The sequence below is a fragment of the Gymnoscopelus microlampas genome (genome assembly GCF_963454915.1).
Source record: "Gymnoscopelus microlampas genome assembly, chromosome: 7".
NCBI classification, from domain to species: Eukaryota; Metazoa; Chordata; class Actinopteri; order Myctophiformes; family Myctophidae; genus Gymnoscopelus; species Gymnoscopelus microlampas.
In genome coordinates, this window is record NC_139944.1 from 29813518 (window position 1) to 29833175 (window position 19658).

The following is a 19658-nucleotide window of genomic DNA, read 5'->3' on the forward strand; positions in this document are numbered from 1 at the left end:
ATATTACATACCGTCGTTATTACATTGTATGTTGCGAGGGATGTGTGATTTATAATAAATCGCCCCTAGCCTTGGATCAAGACTATCATAGATGTATTTTTTATCGAGTCTGACTTGTACTTTCGTAGATATAAAAATGTCAAAATTGATCAAATACATCTAGGATAGTCTTGATCCAAGGCTAAATCGCCACCCACTGCCTCTTCTCTTCAGAACTTCATAACGTTTTGATCTGATGCTGAGGACCATGTTTTGTTTTCGTCACTGCATTGTTGCACTACTCCAGTTTGATCACTACTAGGCTACTACTAAAAAACCCATTCATTTATTCTGAAGGCCTTGCATGCATCAGAGTCAGTCTTTACCTACCGGATGGGTTTTTAATTCTAACGACGCCATGGGGGCCAGCGTTGGTTGTTTTGGAAACAATATTCGGCGACACAATGCAACGTTTGTTATCAGTTACTAGGCCTTTAGTAATGGGCAGATAGCCCCATCGTTCTCTCTGTGCTGAGCCCTCGAGGGACACAAACAACGTGGTCTGCCCGACGCGACCCCCATTGTCTCCCGTCAGTGGACCATGTAGTTTTCATACGGTGTGCTACTGTGCAGTTAGCGATTTAAAACAATACGTGTTGTAATAGATTGTACCATATTTTCCTCCCAATCATTTCACAGAGGGCTTGAAGGAGTACTTCTGTAAATTCGGCGAAGTGAAGGAGTGCATGGTGATGAGGGATCCCGTTACCAAGCGGTCGAGGTAAGGATAGGAAGGAAAGGAGGCGTGTGCTGCACCGTCCTATCACTGTGCCACGATCCATACTACCTTTATCCTGCTGCTGGGCTTTTTTAGCATGGATGTTGAGGTTTCTTTTATTTATTTATTTGTTGTGTTTCTTGTCGCAGGGGATTCGGGTTTGTAACATATGCAGACCAAGCTGGAGTCGACAAAGTTCTGGCTCAAAACAGACACGAGCTGGATTCTAAAACAGTAAGTTATCTTTTTTTTTTTTTTTTTTTTAATGATGGGCTTATAACAAACTTTCTTTAATGCCTTCACATAGTCATTCATATTTGTACAGAGCATTTCCCCCTCGCTAGATATTCCTTTGTAGTTTATCGTGGCTTGTTGTAAGGTTGCAGAGTGTATTTTGGAGCAGCACCCCCCCTGTCCCCCCCTCATTCATTTCCCCCTCCAAATCCTGGTTCAGGGCGCCAACATGAAAGCGTTCTTTCTTGGTCTTCATTGCCATGGTTACCTGGGGACCTGAATGGGGTAGACAGACTCATGTAGAACTCTGAGAGTTCTGAATCTGCAGGGGGAAAAAACAGCACCGTTTGGTGGCCACTCAGTCCACTCACTGAAAACAGTTTGAGGAGGGAAATAATTCATGGCCATTCCAAGTGCATTTTTTTGTTTTGTTAGCTTGTTTCGTTTGTTTTCTTGAATAGTATCTCAGTTAGTTTTCTTGCCGGACCCATAAGCTGCCCTTTTTGCAAGTTGTTTTGTGCAGCAACACACTGCATAAATAAAGCTTTGGCTCGTGTTTAAATCTCAATGAAGGCGTGAATGTTCCTTGGTTGGGTAGGTTAGGTTGTGCTAATGAGGGGATTACAAATGGACCCTTACATGTATGTAATTCTGAGAGTGCACACATGGAAGCAAGTAAAATGAACCCTCTCAGAGTTTTTGAAATTATAAAGTTTGAGAACCACTGTTAATTGGATTGGGTGCGTCTTCAACTTGACCGTTTTTTCCTAGCCTATGTACACACTTAGGATCATTTGAGAGCAAGAGTCAGTGGCACATTAAGGGAGAAAGACAGGGGTGGAGAATAGTAAAGTTTAGTTGGTTGTCAGTGCAGGCCTGTTGCCGTGGGTGACAGCAGGCACAAGGGACAGTACTGTGACTGCACGGCCTCGTGGGATTTATGTCTCCATAACAACTTCCCAGCATTTATATCACCTACAAACACGCAATCCTCTGTAGGTAGTGGTGAACTGGCACGCACACGCACACACACACACACACACACACACACACACACACACACACACACACACACACACACACACACACACACACACACACACACACACACACACACGCACGCATGCACACGATGGACACACTGTGTTGTGTCACACTAGCACCTTCATACATAGGCCTTTATGTGTGTTTTTTTTTAATAGATTAGAGGAGTATCAGAAAATATTTTCTGTGATACATATTATGTGATAATAAATGAGTAATAACTTTATATTTGTGGCCCAGTTTCTGGGAGCTCACAATCACAGTTGCTTACCTACCAGCCTCTCAGATACTTACCTTGAACACACACGCACGCACGCACGCACGCACACACACACACACACACACACACACACACACACACACACACACACACACACACACACACACACACACACACACACACACACACACAAAATCACCTTCCGCAATGGCTAGAGTTGGTTAATTTATTTAAAGCATTTTGTTGTTGTTAGCTTTGTAATCATCTCCGAGCAGTTGCAAATGATTATTTCTGTGAGTCACTTCACTACTTTTTTTAAGCAGGCTTTGTTTGGGGATGATTCTAATACTGGTTTGGGGCTTTTGGAAGCTCAGCAGCCTGCTAGGCCACCGGTAGGGTTAGGCGTTGCCTTAAACCAAAATCCTGTATAAGGCTAAACAAGAACACTGTAAACAACTCATAGCATCTTTGGTTCTCAGGTTATTAGGACTGTACCATGACTGGGGAAAACACAATAGTGATTTTCTTCCCACCATGCTTTGTGTTTGTAAGAGGAAACACTATTTACAATCTTGTTTACTTTTCATAATTGACATAATAGAGTACATTTTTTTTGTTATGCTTACAAACCCAAGCTTTATAGTCTTGGGGAAAATAGTTACTCATATGATCAGTTCCAATTTTGTACAACATATTTCAAAGATAGAAATTCTTTGCTACTTCTAGCTACTGCTCCTAATGTTAGGATAGGCTAAGTGCAGACAGAGGATGTACAATTTAACTTGGTGAATGGTGCCGTGTTGGGCGGTTGTTAGTAGTCTACCACAACAGCTACATCACATTTCAAACACTATTTAAAAAAAGTGTTGTTGAAATGTATTTATTCAGGGATGAAGACTTCTAAAATCGCTATCAAAAGTTTTTTTTGTTTTTGCTGTTTTCAGTACAGGATTTTCAGTACAGGATTAAACTATGTTGCAGTGGACAATGGACATAAATCCAAGAAAGAAGAGAAAAAACATCTTGGAAATTATTATTTTAATTTCAACAGATACCTTGCATTTGAGAATCAGGATCCATCTCTTTCTGTGCCTCTTAAAACCTGCATAGACTATGATTATTTTCTCTGTTTATATTTGTCTTTCCATATTCTGTTGACCTCTGTATTGGTCCAGTTGTCTCTCCCTCTCCTCCCAGTCGGGTAATAGTTATTGTTTGAGCAGCGTGAGATGAGAGGAGAAGAAGGAGGTTGACATTCCTCCCTGGGAATTAGTAAGAATGTTCTGTTTTGAGTGTTTTTTATGTTCCCCCCATGGAGGCTGAGAAAATGAACCAGAGCGAAAGAAAGGTGGTGGGCAAGGTGAATGCTAGTTAATACATTTGATTTGGATATGAATGATGAATGATTATTTACCTTTATTGTCCAATTATATGAATTAGGGCCCGGCTTACTCACAAGGAAAATAATGGTTAATTTATTGTAATTAATTAAAAGATACATGGGAACTGGTCTTTCATTAGATAGAGGTCTAAAGCCTGATTTATACTTTCTTATATGACGGTGTCGCGCACCGAACATAGCAGATCGACAAGCCCACAATGTGTCACGGATGCGATGTGTTGTGGGCTTGTAGATCTGCTATGTTCGGTACGTGACACTGTTGTACGGCGAAGCATAATAAACCATTGGGCATAAGATAGTTGTTTTGGAGAGTTAAGATTTCCTGCCTGAGCAGCGCAGATGGCCTCAGGGCAGTGGTGTGCTGTTGTGTTGTTGTGGACAGGGAAGGCAAGTCTGCAGTGTAAAGCAACTACTATTTAATGTCTGAATAATTAATATTTTTGGCATGAATATTGGTATTATTTAGGGTTGTCCGATATTGGCTTTTTTACCGATAACCGATATACCGATATTGTCCAACTCTTAATTACCGATACCGATATCAACCGATACCGATATATGCGGGGATTATTGTGATTAGGGTAAGCTCAAATTTCATATCACACACACCATATACAGTAAGAACTCCTGTAACTTATTTATAAAGCCAAAAAAAAAAAAAAAAAAACGATACCGATATTTTCCCGATATCAATTTTTATGCTAATATCGGCCGATAATATCGGGAGGCCGATAATATCGGACATCCCTAGTATTATTGAAAGCAACTTACAGAATAAGAGAAATCATCACAACAGTCACCATTTTATGTAGCATGTAATGATACATTCTCTGCTTTAAGGACCCATTCATCTGAACGTATTCAAAAACATAAGTGGCATTGCTCTTTGCCTCTTTGACTTTGCACTATTGCACCTTGTGGAATACGTAATGTTCGCATCTGTAAGCTTTCAGAAAATGTGCGCAAAGATGGTCTAAGTGAATGCAGTGAACAGACAGAAGTATCCGTACATATATTTAATGTTGAGTATAAATGGCCCTTTACTCTTCTATGCTCAGTTATTTGTACTTTTACTCAATAGAAATTAATTGCTTCTCTCACAGAAGCATAGTGGAACAGGTTGTGTTTATCAAACATGTACAAATGGATTGATGTTTTAATAGTATGTAATACTACTTTTATACAAATTTGAAATTCTATAGCATAGCAGCTGTTCAAAAATACAGTAAGGGTAAAAATGCAGAATGGATGTGATTCATTTAATAGATATTCCATTCATTATAACTGGGGGAAACCTGTTTTGAAATGTTTGTGTATAGGGTATACCCACACGGACATGCAGAGTACATTGTTTCACCAGCTTTGACAGTGCATTAATGGGGAATATTTGATGATGAGATTGGTGTTGATTTGTTCTCAACTTTTCCACACAGAAACAACAGATACACAGTAAAATCCTCAGTGCTAATGAGCTAATGAGGACTAATTAAATGTATCCATTTGTAAGAGTGTACAAATGTAACCAAATGGACCATGCACTCTTGGGGTTAAAGGAAAACGTTGCTGATATTCAATCTAAATCCCATTGTTCTGATGTGAGGACATCAATAATATAGTGTGATAAACAAGAATGGAATCATGTGGATCTCGGACTTCACGTGGCCATCCTGTGATGTCAGTTGTCTATCTACTGATGTATCTATGACCTATGACTCCAGAGGAGGACTCCATTCTAAAAGTAAAGTTATATATTTCAAAAAATATAAAACCTATGTGATAAAAATGCATGGAAGTACTTCTTTGGATTCCTGGCAGTGTGCGCAAGAAATTTGGTGCTTGATCGGTCCAGCGGTTTGCCAGATTATCTCCAGACAATCACACATACACACTCTCATAGACGGCTAGCCTCCTAGAAGAGCCTCACTGTAAAAAAATCCCGAATACCCTCTGTGTTTTTCCCCTCTAAATGTTGACGTTGCGAAACAATGATGTCAAACGTGTCATTTCGCGTCATCGAGCGTACATTCCGTACGTTTGTACAGTGTATGGTTTCTCGAGAGTTGGTCAGTGTGGTTGCTGGTTGGTGGTTATTGCCTATTGTTTTGGCACCACTGTCCATTTGTGAATGTAGCAGTCAACAGCGTGGTGCTAATGTAGCTGCATCCATCCATAGCCATGCAACATATGTTAGCGCCACCAGGCTTCTGTCTGTGGGCTGAGTTGCATGATGGGGGCCGCCGGTGCCAAAGCCAGCCATGGTCTCTGGTTAGTGGCACTAGAAGCTAGGACTATAGCTCCTAGCTGTCTGGAGATTAGCAGTTAATGCTGACGTGGACAAGACATGAGAGGGGGATGGAGAGAGAGAGACGGGGCAGAGAATGAAAGAGGCCCAGCTCATGCACTGTAATTAGTATAGATCCCAAAAGCAACTAATCGGATTGGAGGAAACAAACTGGATTGGGCTTCCGAGGTATGGACACAAAGCTGAGGCTAAAGCCTTGGTCCTGTCCTATAGGTGGAAGCACCCTACATAGCACCATTTAACTCTGTAGAGTCTAGATATGTATCCAAATGGACCTGTAAGAGTCCATTTGATACATACTGTACACTCTACTGTAAGGGTGCAAAAGCTAATCGAAACTAATTGACTTAATCGGTTATAAAAAATATAATATCATAATCATCAATACAACCGATTAATATTCCTATCCCTATCTTGGCATTACATTATCGGCAAAAAGTTTCAAAAAATAGCAGATATACAAGCTCACAATGCGTCGCAATGGAACCCGTTGTGAGCTAGCTTGTACATCGACTATTTTCGAATGCCACCGTTGTGTGGAGAAGTATAAAATAACACTTAAGTGGTTAATCAATTCGTTGATGTAAAAAATATAAAATAAATTGCACATTTGCGCTTTTCGTTTATTCGATTAACTGCAAAAAGTAATTGATAGAATAATCACTAAGAAAATAATTGATAGTTACAGCCCTACTCTACAGAGTTACTAATGGATAAATGAACACTGATTTTACAGTGTACACATGAGTGCCCACATGCGCGTGGGCACACACACACACACACACACACACACACACACACACACACACACACACACACACACACACACACACACACACACACACCAACCAACAAGCTATTCTAGCAGGGGTCGTCAGAGTAGGGTTGGGGGCCTTTCTCGGTGAGCTTCGTTAACTAATTACGGTGCCATTGTTCAGCTGTGCAGATTGACCCCGCTGGCTTGGACCCAGAACGAGTCTCTCTCTCTCTGTGTGTCCATGCATTGACACGCCATATCCGTTTGTCTCCGCTCTGTAAAACTTTGCTTTCAGCCTTACAGCCACAATGGGGAAGCAAAAATATTTTCTATTAACTTATTGTTGGCTGTTTTGTGAGGAGGATGTGTCTTGGGATGACGCAAAATGTGTGAGTTAATGAGACCTTAAAAGTGTGTGCATGCATGTCACTGTGTACAGTACAGAGTAGGCATTGCATACACAACTCATTAATAACTCATTTTGTAACTCATTTGGGAAGAGTATATTTTTGTATTTGCCTTGGACAAGGGCACATGTTGTACAGTATATGTGTGTTTTTATGTTTAATTATATGTATGTGCGTATCTTTGTAGCTTGTATATACATGTGTTAATGTTTGGCGATGGGGGAGTGTATGTTTGCACTGTATTAAGCGAGTGCCTCTGTTTGTGCGTGCGTGAGTGTATGTGTGTGTGTGTGTGTGTGTGTGTGTGTGTGTGTGTGTGTGTGTGTGTGTGTGTGTGTGTGTGTGTGTGTGTGTGCGCAAAGTGGGGGTAGCAGGGGAGCCCCTGTTCCTCTATGGGCCCATCTGTTTTGTCCTCTTTGTCCTGTTAATTAATGAAATCAGAGGGGCTGCCTGCTGGGACAGCCCCGCTACACTGGACAGGCCCACTTTCTCATGGGCAGGCTCTCTGCTTTCCAAATGAATGGGCCCTCTCTGCCTCTCTCATGGTTTCCCTCTGTCCCTTTCTCTGCCTCTCTACTTCTCTCTTGTCTTCTCTCTCTCTCTGTCTAGGCATGCTGCCCCTTTTCTTTCTATCTATCTATCTATCTATCTATCTATCTATCTATCTATCTATCTATCTATCTATCTATCTATCTATCTATCTATCTATCTATCTATCTATCTATCTATCTATCTATCTAATAGTTAAACCTACACTTACACACTTGCTAATGAATTCAGAATCTTAATTATTTAATTTTACCAGGTATGTTTTCAAGTACAAGGAATTTGTGTCTCTCTTTATTCCCCTCTCTTTTACATATACCATTCAGCTTGTGTTTCTTTCTTCTCTAAACTGTGAGAGGGTTGCAAGTTGCAGTAATAGAACAATACAGCTGTCTCTTCAACCACTGTCTCATGTCAAAGCAAGCTGTTTCTATGCTCTTTTGCCTTTCTTATTTGCCCAGGATAATATTTGCTTGTGTTGATTTGCCATTCTATTTTGTTTCCCAGTTTGTTACACAGGTGGACAGGCTGGGCCATGTGAGGTGACTATCAGTGGTAGAATAGTATAGTCCTATAAGCTAAACTACTAAAATCATATTGTAGGCTCTGCCTTTAAACTGATTTTATACCACATAATCAGTGGAGGTTGGATGTCATGAGGCAAGGATGGATCATTTAGCCAGACCATTTCATGAACACTCGGTCATATCTCTTTCTGTATAACACAAACATCTGATTGATTGATTGATTGACATTTTTATTAGGCAAAAGAATGTAAAACAACACAGTTACATTTATAACACTTTTGTCTAAAAGGTCCGACCAAAAAAGTCCTCGCAGACTTGTTTCCTTTGGGGTCCTTGATGAAATTGTTTTAACTTATTCCGGAGTAGTTGACCACTTGAACCCTAATGTCTCTATTCTGGGCATAATAGCTGAACATTCTGCAAAAAGTCTACAAGCTCACTACGTGTTGTGTTGCGAGGCGTTGTGCGCATGTAGATCTGCTTTTTTTGGTGAAGAGATTTGGTGTTGAGGGAAAAAAGAAGTGGGCCAAGAATTGACCAATGGGGGAACCCAGTCAAAGAAGTATATAGGGTTTAAGTGGTTATTATTTACTGATCAGATATGATGAGTTCATGACAATGTTGAGACACTCACTGCAAATTTAATGTCTTCTTGTCCCAAAATGAAGAGCTATTTCTGAGTGTTGCTAACAGTGATCTGACTAAACCATTTGAGTTTTGCTTTGTGGCCTATCTGCCTTCACCAAGGCTAACCTCTCAGTCTAGCATGCAGCAATCTTCGATAGATGCATTAGTGTTCATTCTATAGGCTCTATATTACATTACAGTCATTTAGCAGACGCTTTTATCCAAAGCGACTTACAATAAGTATATATATAGTATATATATCTCTGTGTTTTTTTGTTTTATTTAGCACAGCCAGGTATACATACTATATATGGTAGATTTACTCTGTTACAACTCTCAGATGAGTTCATTTTAACTGCATGGCATGAACTAGCTATAGCAGCATTATACAGTATATATTGCATTACGCTCAAAGTAGTCTGAATGGTAGCCTACTGTATTTTAGGCTGTTTCTCTTTAGACTGGTGAAGTACATAATATGGATGATTTGACGACACTCAATGAATGCACCATATCAAAACCAAATTCAAGGGGAATTGCACATTAATCAGATTAGTCAGTGTAATTACAAATTGTATTAACATGAATAGGCTCTCTGATGCCCTGATTTCATGCTATATTCTTTGTATACCGACAAGCTTAAAGATTATCATTATGTTCGTGAGCAATTTTCGTTTTGTAACCTTTAGGATTGCCTTCATGACTGTTATTGTTCTGTCTTATGCCAGTGGACAATTGTAGTAGTAGTTTGCACCTGACCACTTTTATTGTAAGCCCCATGATCTGTCTCTGTCACATAATCGCTTTAGGACAACTCACATCCCATAGTCCTGTTAAAACAGTTAAATCGTTGGTGCAGTGACCTCAAACTGAGTTGAGAGCCTATTACAGTCTAAGTCCTGCATTGTTGTCCACCTAACTTCACATGCCGTTCACACATGCCATCCGCCAGAAATCTCAAGACGACAGTCTAGAGATACACTTGCTATTTTTCCTCTGCTCCTCTTTGCATCCAAACTGTTTTGAATCACGATAAGTGTTAAAATGACTTATAATGACGAATACAAAATCATTTGGAGCAATATTGAAGGAGGAACTGTTACAGTGCTTGTTATTAAAGAAGAAGTCGAGCAAAATGGCGATATTTCTCCATAAGATGTGTGCTTGAATTGACCATTTGGAATGGCTGACAAAAAGAAGGATAATTAAAAAGTAAATTCCAGTTTTCAGACCAATTCCTCTCAGGTATGTAGCAACGCTGCAGCACTATTACATTGTTTCATCTAGTCACTACATGAAGCAATGCACTATACGGCATGCACTAATGTCAGACTTACATGACAAGTGCATCAGCACTTCTGCATATTTAGGCAGATTAGGTGATGCTTTTTTCTCCTAGTTTAAGCGTCATCTTATCTTTTTGTTTCAGTTTATGTTAAGCTCGGTAAAGGTAGGGTAGACTATGTTGCCAATGAATGGAAAAATATCACCAGGTTTCAAGTTGAATTTGGCCGATGCCATGTTTGCAAACACCTCTACCATACGCTGTTGTGGTCAGCGTGCTCTTTGCATGTCACCCGTGTCTCTGATCAGACCAGCTGGAAGTGACATGACTCCTCTCATCTTTGTCCTACTTGAAGGTGCAAAGACCCCCCCATCCAAGGACGTTTCAATCACATCTCCTTTGCTTTGGTGTTTTGCGCACATATGTGTGGTATTATATATTGGGTAGCTTAAGAGAGAGGGGGGGGGGGGGGGGGTGCCGGTAATGTCATTTGGAAAGGAGAGGAAAATGAATAAGAATAAAGAAGAAGAAAAATATTATATAAACATTTTGAATGTTTAAAATGTTGAGCATTTTATTACTGTCCAATTATTGTCAGCTATTTCAGCTATTTCCATACAAAAAAAGAAGCCATTTCACAATGGGGGGCAGCCAGAGGCTATGGCGATTTGCGGGTCCTTGGCATGGAAAAGTTTGGGTGCCATTATTTAGCTATTGCTAATATCAGGTCCATACGTTTGATAGTTGATGACAGTTTGTGAGGTATTTTTGCTTCCCATTTTCATAGCATTGGTTCTCAAAGTGAGGTCTGCGGACCGAGCAAAATGTGTTCATCACAATAATTGTAACCACTTTAACCTTTTATACTTTGGCTATTCAAAAATAGCAGATATACAAGCTCATGAGCTTGTATATCTGCTATTTTTTGAAAAATCGTGAACATTTGTAACTCAAATATTTGCTGCTGGGGGTCCCTGGAACAAAATATTTTGAGATGGGGGTCCGCGGCCAAATACATATAATTTTGGGTGGTCCTTGATATGAAAAAGTTTGAGAACCACTGTAATAGAGGAATGATGCTGTTTCCAAGGCTAAGGTCATTTGACCTGAGCTCATCAGTCTCATTGGCTGGAATGATAATATCCTGAAACATTCCACACAGCTCTCAAATGCCAGACTCTCATTTGCATATTCAGTATTACTAAAGGCCAGCGCTCTTAAAATTCATTTGGTTCTATTTATATCCATAACCTTGACTACTGATGAGATATTCCGCAAGGGAAAAATTAGGCAAGCGGCAAAATATGGCTAATCCTAAATGGATGCAGTCTGAATCTGTGTAAAAAAGAAAAAAGAAGATGTATACTGTACCCATCCATAATTTATTCTGAATATTAAATGGGCCTTGCAGATCTGAAAATATACTGTACGGTCTAATTATTAATTTAGATGTTTTGTGTTTTGTGTCTGTATATTCCAGTACAGAAACAGTTATACATAACAAAAGTAATAGAATGTACTGACATATTTACAGTATTTGAACTCTTATGAATAGCTGGTCAACTGGTCTTAGTCCTTAGCATAGCATCGTTGTTGTCGGGCAGAAACCTTGTATTTCCGTGTTTCAATATAGTTTTTTTGGGGGGTAAATAAGTGCCTTGCCTCGTCGTACAGCAATATCGCATATCGTATTTGTGAAAATAGCAGATCTACAAGCTCACAACGCATCACTCTGTGATGATGTCTGTCTGTGGGTTTTATACATTTTGAGTCAATTAAACTTTTATTTTTTTCCCCATTTCCTGAAAAGTAACGGTTTTGGACATACAAGGTTTCCACCCGACAATGACGTTATTGTCTTTTATATGGAACAGAGGCTTATAAGCCTTACGAAGAAATCGGTTCTGATTGGTTGTGAGGTAGTTATGATCCTACCAGCTTGGCTTGTGCAAATCTAGCCACTTATTTAGTAAAACAATTGATCTTGCTTTCATATTTGATATTTTGAGTTGATACAACAGGCCTGCCCTGCATACTACCACAACAACCTACTGCACTGTAAAATCACCAGTGTTAATTTAACTCTGATAGTATAGTAATGTAACCAAATAGACCCCTACATTTGTACACTCAGACTTACAAATGGAGAAATTAACACTGACGATTTAACTGTGTACGTACTTTTGTAATCTTAGTAAGACTCACCAGTATGATCACAGTAGTATCACCAGTATGACTGTAATGCCGCTCAAGCACTACTTAACTAGGGGCTAATGACTTTGTATAAATATGAAAATAGCTGATCTACAAGTTGCATTTGTTGCACGTTGTGAGCTTGTAGATTTTCTATTTTTTGTTTTTTATTTATCGTTGCTTTTTTCCTGGTTGGTTTACATCAGAAGTTGACAAATGTATTGTCACCAGTGGTGGACAGTAACCAAGTTGCATTTACTTGAGTACCGGTACTGTGAGTTTTGTGAATATTTGCACTTTACCTGAGTATTTGTAGTGCATTTTCTCCTCTACATTTCTAGGAAGGGAAAAAGTTCATTATGAAGAATGAACCACTCAAGCCATATTTGAAACAGTAGTGATAACAGCCAATCTACAGCTTGTAGATCTGCTATTTTCACTATTATTGATATTTTTGGAAAATGTCTAGAAAATATCAACTTTAACTTAAGTTGCAGTAGAGTAATATTTCACCAGGAGTATCTATCTATACTTTGAAGTGCTAAAGTTGTGCACTTTGTCCGCCTCTGATTGCCACTGATCTACTTTTCCCTTCTGTCCTTCAGATCGACCCGAAGGTGGCGTTTCCCCGCCGAGCGCAGCCCAAGGTGAGTGTGTGAAGGGGTTAATGGTAAAGGAGGGATGATGATCTCAGATGTGTCACAACTCATCACTCTGCCTGTGGTCGGCTGGGATTAGTGTCCGTCACGTGACCCAACGGGGGGCTGCAATCCCTTTGCCCACCCTGACACCATGACCGCCCGTCCACCCTGACCCAGCAAACACACACTCACGCAACATGCTCGAACACGCAAACACACGTGCGCGCGCACACACACACACACACACACACACACACACACACACACACACACACACACACACACACACACACACACACACACACACACACACACACACACACACACACACACACACACACACACACACACACACACGCGCGCGCGCGCGCCTTGAAGGCAGTTGATGTCACACACAAACACTCGCTCACCTGCTACACACACATGTCTATTTCTCAAATTCTACTATACTTGTGGGGACATCTGGCCCTCACAAGTATAGTAATAAAAGTACACACACACACACGCGCGCGCACGCACATACACACACGCGTATTTATACATTTTGTATTAGTCATAGTTGCAGTAGTAGCGTGATCCGTGATAGTCATCGTTATTACTCATATCTGTATATCTGTAACACCCCAAAGCACAAACCTTCTTCCATGTTTGCTCCCCCCTCCCCACATCCCAGCATTCCTGTGGGCCTTGAACTCAGCTCAAATCAGGTTGAATGTTGAATGGCCCATTCAGAAACCATTGAAGATTAGATAAACACCAACATAACACAAGTCTCTTTATTGCTAGCATCTTTCCCTGGCTAATGTGATTTGTTGTAATGATGACATCTTGTTCTGTGTTCCTAGCTGGTGACCAGGACAAAGAAGATCTTTGTTGGAGGACTGTCAGTCAATACCACCATTGAAGATGTGAAGCAGTACTTTGACCAGTTTGGAAAGGTATGTCACGTACATGGATTTTTGACACCATCATTTGCTGGGTTCCGCTTTTCATGTGTTGTGCCTGATTAGAGTTGCCAGTCCCAGTCCAGTTGCCAGTCGTCCCTTGAAGTGAGATTTTATCTTTTTCTGGGCATCCCTTATTTTTCTTAGAAATAAGGGACGCATGGGTGTCCCCTATTTGAATTTCAGGTAGTTGGCAACCATACACGATTGGATTATTTTATTACATTTCTTTTTTGGGGGCTTTTTTTTGGGCTTTTCTGCCTTTGTATGTAGTGGAAAGTGGAGATGGACAGGAAACAGGGAGAGAGAGATGGGGAGAGACATGCAGTAAAGATTGTCGGGTACGGGACTCCAACCCGCGATGCACTGTCAGGCTACATTAGAGCCTAGGTGCCCGCCACAGATGGATTTTTGAGACCATCGTGAAACCGTCGTCATTTGCTGGTTTCCGCTATTCATGTGTTGTCCTGGCCGATGATTTTTTTCCCACATCTTTCTCTGGACATTTGCCAGAGATTTACCATTTACAGGCTTTTTATCTGGGTTTTTATTTTGGGTTTTTTTCAGTTGACAAAAGGCACAGAGTGCCTCATTTTACACCATAAAATCTAAAGTGTTCTTTTAACTCTGAAAGTGTCCAGATAGAACCTTACAGGTCCAATTGTACACTTTCTGAGTTAAATGAAAACTCCAGATTTGACTGTGCAATGAGGATAATTTGAAGAAGAAAAAGATGGCAAAAGGGCAGAAACGAGAGAAATGGACGTGCACTTTTTTGGGGGGCACTGGCTGTTCTGTTCTGCATCTGGACGATGCCATATTAAGTTGTTTGTTTGTTGTCAGCGGTTAAAAGGCGCTTTTTGGCTCGACCGTTTTATTTCAGGGCCAGCTCCTTTGAATGAAATCTGGTGAAAGGCAAGCACATGCTGTGGGGACAGATGAGTGGCCAGGGAAAGTGAAAAATAAAGGGAGGTGGAGGTGGTGGTGGGTGGGGAGAAGCAGGGGAACGGAGGGGCTTTGAAGGGGAAGAAGCAACCCCCTGTAGGGAGGGAGGGGCACGAAGCCAGGCAGAAGAGCAAGGAGAAAGTAGGAATGTTCACGGAGGAGTGGAACCAGACGGAACAAGCGTGCGAGCGGTGCATGAAACGTTACCGTTCAAAGATTCAGTGACAATGTAGGGTTGGAGAATAGCGGTGGTTTCATGTCAAAAAGACAGAGAGAGTAAGTGAAAGTTTGTGTCCTTAAGAGAAGTATAGTGTAAGTGTGGGACTCCAGTGTGAACAGCTGCTAGCTAGAACCCATCCTAGATACAAACATGCTCACACACCAGCTAAGTCCCCTCAGTTCGTTGCTGTGGAGACTTCTTTTCCCTATTGTGCTGCTGTTTTTATGCTTCCTTTAAAATATGTGTGAAGTGTGTATTTGCATGGGTGAACATGCAGCCGTGCCAGTGAAAAGAAGCTTACATGCAAACATTGAACAAGGGAATGTCTCTCTCTCTCTCTCTCTCTCTCTCTCTCTCTCTCTCTCTCTCTCTCTCTGTCTCTCACGCACACGTACATGCACACGCACACGTACACACACACACACACACACACACACACACACACACACACACACACACACACACACACACACACACACACACACACACACACACACACACACACACGCACGCACGCACACACACACACACACACACACACACACACACACACACACACACACATCCTGCTGTCAAACAGACTCAGCGTCTGGTTCTAGTGTTGTTGAGCAGCATAGGGTCTGAAGATCACCGTCACTTTAGGTTTAATGAATTGGAAGATATTAACAGCTCAAGCCGCTCTTTCTCTCTCACCTTCATTTTGTGTGTCTCTTATTCCATCGGTGAGCGAGAGTGATGCTTGTTTAGGGCATTATTACAACAACACTGTATCATTGATTCCACATTGTGAACCTAAGTCAACCTCGCAGTCAGTTAAAGTGATCTTTCATTGAACTTGGTTTTCGTGTGCCATGATTCACACTGTCCGGTGTGAATGGCTGTTTGTGCACTAATCAGCCCGGCCTGGTGACTATTGACTTTCATGTCTAATACCTCTTTTCCACCACCATTCTGAGGCCAAACGAGTCTGCGCTGCAGTGCTCCGTTCCGTGACGGGGTTGTGTGAACAGTTAGCATTTGTGTTTCCACTGAACTGTGGACTGTGAATCAGGAGTAGAACGTCCCCTAAAGTGATGTTAAAGGGGGTTTAAGGGATTTTTTTGTTTTGTTAAAATTTGTCAGGATAAATAATACAGAATACAGGATAAACATGAGAAATTGGAAGTGATCTTCTTTCTTGACTGGATGAAATTGGTGACCCACCTGAAAATGTATTTTCTGTTTGTTAAATAGCTTATTAGAGAGGGAACCCCCGTTACCGAACAAACACTCTATTGCAATGATTACAAATTTTTTAGTACCGGTACTCTAAATTGCAACTTCTGATTGGAGTTTGGTAAAAAGATAGAAGAACGAGGACCAGAAGGTCAACATTTTAGCCGCTTCCAAACAGTAAACACATTTCCTGCCAGTTGTGTGAGAAGTACAGTATGTGTATACAACAGACGGAGCACAATGGGGTATAATATAAAAAATGTGCAGAAATTGATCGGGCTTAACCCATTAAGACTGGAAAGCCTATACGTTGGTATACCTTTAAAACCAGGAAAACATCTGTGTCATTTTAGATGTTGCTATGTAAATAATATAGCAACAGGAAGTTTTGACAAGATTTTCTGAAAACTTGGGTTAGGATTTAGAAGACGTTTTTAAAATCGGCCTCAGGTCTAAATAGGTTAATATTGCAAAAATAAAATATGCCTTCCCTTGACCAGATCCCTAGGTTTGCATTGGAGTGGCGGTGCTTTGTTAAGTGCCGATCCATGTCTGTATTTTACACAAAACCTGAGCTTTACCTGAATGACCTGTAAACATGTGATAACACGTAATTCAGCGTCTATAGTTGAGAACCATTGTAATCTTCTATGAATATATTTGGAAATGTATTGTTGTCTCCTCAACTGTCTGGCAGTGGTAAATAATATTCAGACATGTATTTGGAGCAGTATGTTGTGTTGACTTTCAGAGAGCAGAGCCAAAAACCAATAACTGTAAATCTACGTAAGCCCTCCCACAGGATCGGTTTGGCTACTCTGAGCTAGCCTGGCATGGCCAGGCTAATATCACGGAGGGCAAAAAAAAATCTTGCACTGGCAGATTCATCTGGTTTCCAGGCTAACTCTGAGCACGGTTTATGCAACTGTGCCAAATACAGCGCCAAACGGAAATGCAACGGGAACCATTATTAACCATTCGATGTTGCCACTGAAAAGCCTTATAAGAGAACATCCTCTCCTTCGGATGAGAGAATATTTGGACTTTTAGGACACATGAGATTCTCTCTGAGACCAGTTCTGTATCATGCATAGTAGATAGCTCCAATCCCACAGTGCATTCCTTCCGGGCAGGGGGTATCTCTTGTTTATTATCTGAGCCTGGTTACATGGTGCAGGTTGGGATGGAATAGGACTCAGTGTCCTGTTTATTTTCTTACTGTGGCACCACCCCACATGGAAAACACACAATGTGCTGCTACACTCTGCACAATCTGCTAGAGAGGATGAAGATAATTTATTTGAGGTGTGTATTTATCGCTATATCATATGTATGCTATATTTGTGACAGGATCGAAATGGAAATACACTGATTCTTAACCACTTAAAGTGTATATACTTAGCTGGTCAGTGTTCCCTAGGCCCCCTCCTGTTTTCGCTCTATACACTAAATATCATCTGCAAAAATAGCAGCTCTTTTGACCGTGTAGATCTGGGGAACAATGTTTGCCTCAGAGTAGGGATGCTAGGCTTCATGTGGTTAATATAGTCGGAAATTTTGAACCAATGTGAGGTGTCAGAGTCAAAGGTCTAGTTCTCTCGTGTGACTTCCCAACCGTCCATAGCCGTGCACCAGTTGCTCATTCCACGCAAACCAGCCAGCTGTGAGTGAGAAATGGATCTGAACATCAGTATAAAGGTCTTGTAATCCCCCCCTTCCAGCAGGGCTCAAAGACTTTGAACATCACACCTAAAGCTGAAAATTCCAGCAACTCTGGAATCAGCTGTTGGTTTTTGTAGGTCTGCAGCCATGGTGTTTTGCTGTTTCCAGATGTCAGGATTTTGGAACTACCAATCTCTTTTTAGCGAGAGAACACAAGGGTTCATTGCAACCCCACCTATGTGTTTGTGCTCCTGCTCACGTCCCTGGAAATACAATGTGTAGTGGAACCTCAGAGGTTATCGAAATCTCCTCTCAAACTTTCTAAAAAGGATAGGAGGGAATGCGGGGGGAGCAGTGTGCTATGGGCGGACTGGACAAGCCATGGTGACTACAGACGGGAAAGTTTGGACTCCACTCACCCATGCAAGTTGCCGATTAGGAGGCTTGACTGGACACTTTGTCTGCGGCACTGTTTAGAAAGATTGCTGGAGAGAGAGGGAGCGAGAGATATGAGGGCTGAGAGAGGAGAATGAAAGAGCGATATACAAGGGGAAGACAGTCTGGACAGTCTGGTGAATGCCACATTTCATAACATCACAAGAATGTTTGGGTACATTAATGATGCACTTGGCATCCAGCACTTGTTACGTATACAAGACAACATCATGTGCATTTCTTTTCTCTTTTTTTTTACATTCTCACATAGCTTTTCTCCAAAACAACATAGAACTATGCACAAGGTTTTTATATCAGCATGTTTGAGAATGTCACTCATCATGAGAACATGACCTTAAGATTTCTTGACACTCCAAATACACACTGGGGTAGTTAGCAACAGAGCTGCTGCTAAGCCAATCTCAGTCCCCCATAGCTATCCAATCATATTGTCTTACAGCACCCCTGGCTTTGGACATGGGAGCTTTCCTTATTATTGGTTTTGGCTATGGCAAGAGCCTAGCGTGTGACCATGGTATAAGTTAACACATGTCAGAATACTGCCACTTAACACAACATTGTGTTTTTTTTACCGAAGACAGCAAGGTTAAGGTTGGGCATGAAAGCATGTGCCAAATATGTGACTGTAAGCACAGAAAGGGACGTTGATGCTTAATTTATGCGCTGTGAGCCTCTAGGACTGCTGTTTTGTGATCCATGATGCGTCATACAACGAAGCATAAATCAGGCTAAAGCACACCATGGGCAAAACGTGTCCTGGCGCGGCGCGGTAGTGCTAACGAATGGTCATCGTCCAGAATAGATGTTGCTAATGCTAACAGGAGGCTAGTTGAGCTTGTAACACTATTCTTATGATAACATGTTGGCTTGCAGCTGTCTACTTACTGCCGCGTCCCTCAGCTTGCTGCTGTGTCATTGAGTTTGGAAGACCGGAAGGGTGGATGGGATGGTGGTGGGTGGAATATAACCACAGCATGAAGGACAGAGAGAGTGAGTGCGCGGGTCAGGGGGCTGTGTGTGTGTGTTTGTGCTTTTATGAGACAGTGATAGTCGTTAAAAGTAGACAAAAGTTGGATTGGAAGCATGGTTCACTTATCTCTCCACCAGCCCGGACCATCCTGGCAAGGAAGGATTTACCCTTTACCCTGAGTTATTACTTTCTGTCGTGCACCAAAAATCACAGAAGTACACGAGCTTGCAGATCCACTATTTTCGGTGCGCGACATCCTCACGACGCAAACCAAGTATAACTCCGGCTTTTCTATTGCACAAAA

General features: G+C 41.4%; 1 protein-coding gene across 2 annotated transcripts in view; it reads left to right on the forward strand.

Annotated features, from left to right (window-relative positions):
* LOC311049613 (RNA-binding protein Musashi homolog 1-like) overlaps positions 1 to 19658 on the forward strand; it is a 33590-nt gene that overhangs the window by 1215 nt on the left and 12717 nt on the right. For both annotated transcript variants that reach the window (XM_084063295.1, XM_084063296.1), the window contains exons 3-6: positions 679 to 760; positions 907 to 991; positions 12907 to 12948; positions 13788 to 13880. In XM_084063295.1, coding sequence (XP_083919421.1) covers positions 679 to 760; positions 907 to 991; positions 12907 to 12948; positions 13788 to 13880 — 302 coding nt within the window. The remainder of the gene's footprint in view (positions 1 to 678; positions 761 to 906; positions 992 to 12906; positions 12949 to 13787; positions 13881 to 19658) is intronic.